Source organism: Impatiens glandulifera, chromosome 6, assembly GCF_907164915.1.
Source record: "Impatiens glandulifera chromosome 6, dImpGla2.1, whole genome shotgun sequence".
In the NCBI taxonomy this organism is placed as follows: Eukaryota; Viridiplantae; Streptophyta; class Magnoliopsida; order Ericales; family Balsaminaceae; genus Impatiens; species Impatiens glandulifera.
In genome coordinates, this window is record NC_061867.1 from 43,147,099 (window position 1) to 43,152,886 (window position 5,788).

At 27.6% G+C, this 5,788-nt stretch overlaps 1 protein-coding gene across 1 annotated transcript; it reads right to left on the bottom strand.

The window, feature by feature from the left end:
* Positions 1–2,986: 2,986 nt before the first annotated feature.
* Positions 2,987–5,081, bottom strand: LOC124942350 (ceramide synthase 1 LOH3-like). The gene is made up of 6 exons (XM_047482830.1): positions 4,899–5,081; positions 4,594–4,826; positions 3,858–4,013; positions 3,576–3,761; positions 3,297–3,484; positions 2,987–3,195 (listed from the first exon to the last, which is right to left on the bottom strand). Exons 1-6 carry the CDS (start codon positions 5,064–5,066, stop codon positions 3,158–3,160), a joined length of 969 nt encoding a protein of 322 aa, XP_047338786.1. The 5' UTR covers positions 5,067–5,081; the 3' UTR covers positions 2,987–3,157.
* Positions 5,082–5,788: the final 707 nt, after the last annotated feature.

Here is a 5,788-nt window from a genome sequence, read left to right on the forward strand (position 1 = left end):
GAAAAGATTGAAAAAACAGGTTTTTTGAAAATATATATATTTTGCAAAATGTTGTTATCAATCCTTTTTTTTTTCTTAAATACAAAAATTTACCTTACTAATTATTTTTAAAATTTTAACCTAGTTATAATTATTTAATAATTATTATGATAAAATAACACTTTATTACAAGAATTAATATATTATGAGATAAAAATTAAAAATCTAATAACAAAGATCATTCTAATAAATAAGATTTTTTTAAAAAAAGTTCACAAATTGATAAACATAAACAAGTCAACAACACACAAAAATGTAAAAAAAAAAAAAAAACAGAGACACTAAAAAATAATTAAAATAAATACAATTATATAAAATTATAAGAACATTCACAATATCACCAATAGAATAAATTGAAAAATCAGAATGAACCTTAGCTAAGTTCATTATTATGGACACAATAATAATAAAATGACCTGCGGTTTTGGATTCCAATTGTTTCGTTGAACCATTTTTTCCCAATTCCAATGGTAATTGATTCAGAATGGGACAGAGATGGTAGTTATGTCCCTCCTTTCGATTTTATCCATAACACTAATAAACACAATTAAATATATAACATCATCAATACATATATTTTTATTTTAAATAAGGAGAACTAGCATGACACCTTACATCAATAACTCTCTACTTCAGGTGAAAATCGAACTCTTGATATTTTGATATATTAAGTCGATTTTTTCTACCAAAGTGGTGGAGTACATCACCAGTATAATTTTTTTATTCATTATATTTTATAAAAGAATTAAGTTTATTTCTTTATAAATAAAAATTTTAATATATTAAAAGGTATAGTATTAGAAAATATGTTTATATATATATATATATATATTTTAAATTTTATTATTTTTTTTGAGAATTTGGTATAACCGCAAAAATTCTCTAAAATCGAACTAAACAAGAATGATAATAAATAAAATCTCTAAAATAAAATGGAATGAGAATAATAATTGCAATAATGATCAACATTTAATGTGACCTAATTATTAAAATTTCTCATATTTTTTATTATTAGAAAGAATTGAAATATATATATATATATATATATATATATATATATATATATATATATATATATATATATATATATATATATATATATATATATATTCTATCAACAACTCTTCATATAATCCAAACTAAGCCCACAAAAATTTAATAAAATTAGGCATAACTAACTAATTCAATGGATTTTATTTATTTATTAGAAATGGGTTACGCAATTAATTAAAAATACTCGAAAAGAGTAAAAAGAGTACAAGAGCTGAGCTGAAATTGAGCTTACAACAATTTGCTCAAAGTCAACACACGATGACAATGAAGAATCTATAGTTGACCTAAGAAACGCACGCGGACATTAAATCAAAGTACAAAAGTGAATAAGGAATGAATTTAGCAATTAATCAACTAAAAAACAAGACGATAGGGGATGATTTTTTTGGACTCGTCTCTCTTGTCTTTACCCTTGTTCTTTCTTTCATGGATTTGATTTACACTATGTTCTGATAAATATAACATAATTAGCAACATACAGTGTCGGACCTGAGATTTCGAGGCCTGAGGCGAGCACAAAACTTGGTGTCTTCAAAGCTTAATATCCATACATATATTTTTTTATCGATTTAAATATAATAGTATTTGTAACATGAATTCTAGAAATAAAATATTATCAAAACAATATGTCATAAGTAAATACTAAAAAACAAAGAAGATCCAAACAAAATATAAATTCATGTTCCGAACTAGTACATAGCCACTTGAATATTACTCGTCTCGCATTTTTTGAAGCGAAAGTATTGATCAAGTTTGCATAATCAACTTTCTCAATAATTTTTTTTCTCGATAGATAACATAGCTAACCCATTTAGTCTTTCTTGCGACATAGTTGATCGAAGATAAGTTTTAATCAACTTCAATTTGGAAAAACTCCTTTCCGCAAGTGCAACAGTAACCATGTGCTTGCCTTTCATATTAGATCTATTGTCATATCCTTGACCTCTTATATCGTCAATCGCAAGTTCGAGATTGCTCAAAATATTTTTAAGCTCTATAAAAAGCCCAAGCCCAGAAGTTTCATTAACTTTCAAAAATCCAATCCAAAATTCTTCAACCACCGAGTTTTCTGCTCCGATTCCGTCAAGCTGGAGGATCGACGACGGGTTTGGGGTTTGGGGGAAGTGTTTCCTTTTCTTTTTCCAAAATGTTTGTTCTTATTTTTTTTTTCTCTTGATTTTGTTGATAAATGGGAATCGTGCTATTCTTTTCTTCAAGTAAGATAGTGTTTTTTATTTTTATTTTTTTGGATACAAATTAAGTTAGGGCTTATCATTGATAGATTATCAATTATTATTTATAGACTTTTTAAAAATAAGCCCATGAATATATCATTATATTTTATTTTTTTTGAAGATTTTGGTACCCCAAAAATATTTGGGCCTGAGGCAATTGCCTCACTTATTATACAGCAGGTCCGGACCACAACATATAAACAATAAATAAGAATAAAGGCCCTAGGAAAACAAGAAAAACAAAATATGAGAGGACGGACTAATCGACCAATATTTCCATTTTATGGAATAGTAAGTTAAAATTCCTCTAGAAATAATTTATTAGTCTTTGAATTTTATTATTTAATTTTTAATATTTGGTTATCTTTGGTAGTAGAGATGTTGGTGACTCGTCTTTTGAGTTTCTAGCATTAATGTATTCTAAGATGAAAGATTTAAGCATTTCTTGGTAGAAAATTAGGTCAGATAAGACTATGGCCAAGATGTCTTTCGAGTGTCGTCATTCATGTTGGTAGGTTTCGAAGAAAAGGGATAATCATCGTCTATCCTTTCATGACTAAGTCTTCATGAGTTGACTCATAAATTCGAACGATTTCACGAGTTAACTTATCATTTTGACAATATTAATTGAAATTCACATTATAAACTGGATTTGATCATTCATCAAAATTTGTAATATTAATATATATATATTACTACATTCATGTAGTTGCAAGACTAAGATAAAAGAAGAAAATCAAAGACAGTGAATAATACTACATATATATTATTACTACATTAATACTATATATATTTATATTTATGTGAAGTAATTAAGCAATGCATTGTATTCAATCTTCATGATCATCTTCATCTTCACCTTCGGAATCTATATAAGATTAAACATCAAATCAAAGTCTTATTAGTATTGAGTTCAACGATTCTAAAAAATAATGTCTATTTGAAAGTAACGATTAGAAATATCTTTACCAGATCGAACATCGTCGCTAATTTGGCCATGTGATTGGATTTGTTTTGTTAGCATCCGAAACATTATTCGCCACCAATAAATATGACAAATGAGTAAGCACACTAGAAGACAATTACACACGGAATATTGCACCCATGGCACAGATCCATAACCCGATTTCTCATGTAAGACATTAACCACTTCGTAGCTGCAAAATAAATAAATAAAAAAAATCAATATAGAAATAAAAAAAATCTATGCTATTATAACTTTTTTCTCTAAAGAAAAATAAAACTTACCTCGTACTCCAAAGTATTCCAAATGGAAAACATATAAGTCGGAGTATCAACCATGATAGAACAAACATAACAAATGAAACGTTAGCAATCCTTTGATAACCACTATATTTGGACATTTTCCCAACTTCTAGAAAAACATCGGTTCCTTCATGCAAGGCAAGAATAATTGAACCAACGCGAGAAAGTCTGTTACCAAATAGACAAAGATATATAACACATTAACACAAGAAGTATATATAAATGCTTGCATAAGTTTTGGTTGTAAGAATTTGTTAGACGTGCCTCACTATATATGACATGACCAAGAGAAAGACGGTTGCAAGATGATGAACCATTGATACCATAAAATCCGAGCGCCTCGTCTCCCAAAAAACCAACGCAAATATGGAGTATACATAAAATCCAGCAGCATACATGTATAATGCCTTCAATTTGAATCTGAAATCAAGAACACAAAAACAAAGGGAATAAATTATTAGTTTGGAGAATTCATTGATTTTTTTATAAGTCCTTAGTCAATTAAATGTATTAATATTTTTTTTCTTTTAATTTCGAATTCTTTTTCATGTTAGGTTTTTATCGCTGTCCTTACATTATTTTTATTTAATTTGCACGGATCATCTAAAAATAAAAAAGTTTTAACAAAGTAGGAAACATTATTTTATTTATTTTAAAATTAAAAACATACATTGATAAAGCAAACCTAGCATGAGGCACATGTTTGAGTTACAACCAATAAAACAAAAGGTGCAAAAAAGTCATGTCATGCTAAAAACTTATCATAACATTAGGTTTAAAAATAATTGTTTATAAACATTTGATTTAACTAGTTATTTCATCAAAAGTGCCATCAAATTTCGGTTTCAATTTATAAATCGGTCCTAAGAGTCGATGTTTTCATAGCTATTATTTTGACACAAAAACAAGTTTAAAAAGAAGTTATGTTTTAAGGAATTTTCAAAAACACTCATTCCCTTGATTTAGTTTGGAAAAATATTGACAAAAAGAATAAACTTACTTCATTTTTAGGTTTGGCCAAACCTGATCCTCATCAGGTCCTAACCAAAAGCTTCTTGTATTAGTGAACCATGGTTCGCCAATAGTTACATATATAGCGAAGAACTCGGCCGATGAATAATATACGCATTTCCAAGCCGACTCCTTAAATTTATTAATCCTCTTCCTATTAACACCGGTTTCAAAATCTAACTTCTGATGGACCTTCCCAAATATCAGTCTTTTCGCAATACCCTGTCACAAAACATAAAGTTTAGTATTTCAAATAAAAAAAATTGGCTACTCTAAGCAAATAAAAAGTTGTACCTCAAAGATAAATCTGTCGAGAATGAGGCGAATCAATGGAAAGAAGAGAACGAAGAAAGGAATAGCCAACAAATCTTGGTAAAGAGGGAAGGATTCGGACTCCCAATCAATGGAGGAAATAGTTTTCAATAGCCAACCCATTTCTTTTTGGAATTGAGCATTCACCATGCATGGAGGGGATAACTCTATATATAAATTAATACAAAGGAAAGAGGAAAGGAGTGGGGGAGGAAAATATATGAATAGGTCACTAAACTTATGGATATTTATCAAAGAAACCCATCAATTCTTGAAGGGATCAATTCATTCTTCTTATATTTGTAGACTTTATAATCATCTGGTTTAATATAAATAGTTGACAAGTTAAAGTTAGATGAAATGTATAAGTCAAATGTTTAGTTATATTGGTTGGTTGATTTTTTTATTAGCACTAAATTTAAAATTAAATGAGATATATTATATACGGAGTTTTTGTAGTAAGTATCCTTAAATTGTTTTTGTAAAAGTGTAACAAATCGAGACTAAACACCCTGATTAAGAAACATAAAAAAGCAATATGATTTGGTTTGATATGGATTGAATATGCAAATTATACAATTTTAAGTTTATCTATATCAGGTTTATTCTTTGAAAAAGTTATCACAATTTATTTTCGTCATAATTCATAGTTTGTAATTCAACCGCACATAAAGTGATTTCTATTTTAGGATCGATATTGAGGATCATCGTAAAAAATGTTACTTTGTTCTAATTAGTTTTAACTTATGTTAGAAAATATTTGAATAAACAAGCAACGATTTTATTATAATATTGATGGTGTGAGCAATTGAGAATAATGTATTTATCGATTCAACTATCAAAATATAAAGATTGAATACATTATTTTATTA

Bases quoted from the DNA above. Each gene is read 5' to 3' on its own strand.
- LOC124942350 (XM_047482830.1), bottom strand. From the start codon at position 5,066: ATGGTGAATGCTCAATTCCAAAAAGAAATGGGTTGGCTATTGAAAACT. The intron at 3,762-3,857 runs GCACGTCTAACA...ATTTGGTAACAG, and splicing joins GTCATGTCATATATAGTGAG to ACTTTCTCGCGTTGGTTCAA. The intron at 3,196-3,296 runs GTAAAGATATTT...AATCTTATATAG, and splicing joins TAGCGACGATGTTCGATCTG to ATTCCGAAGGTGAAGATGAA.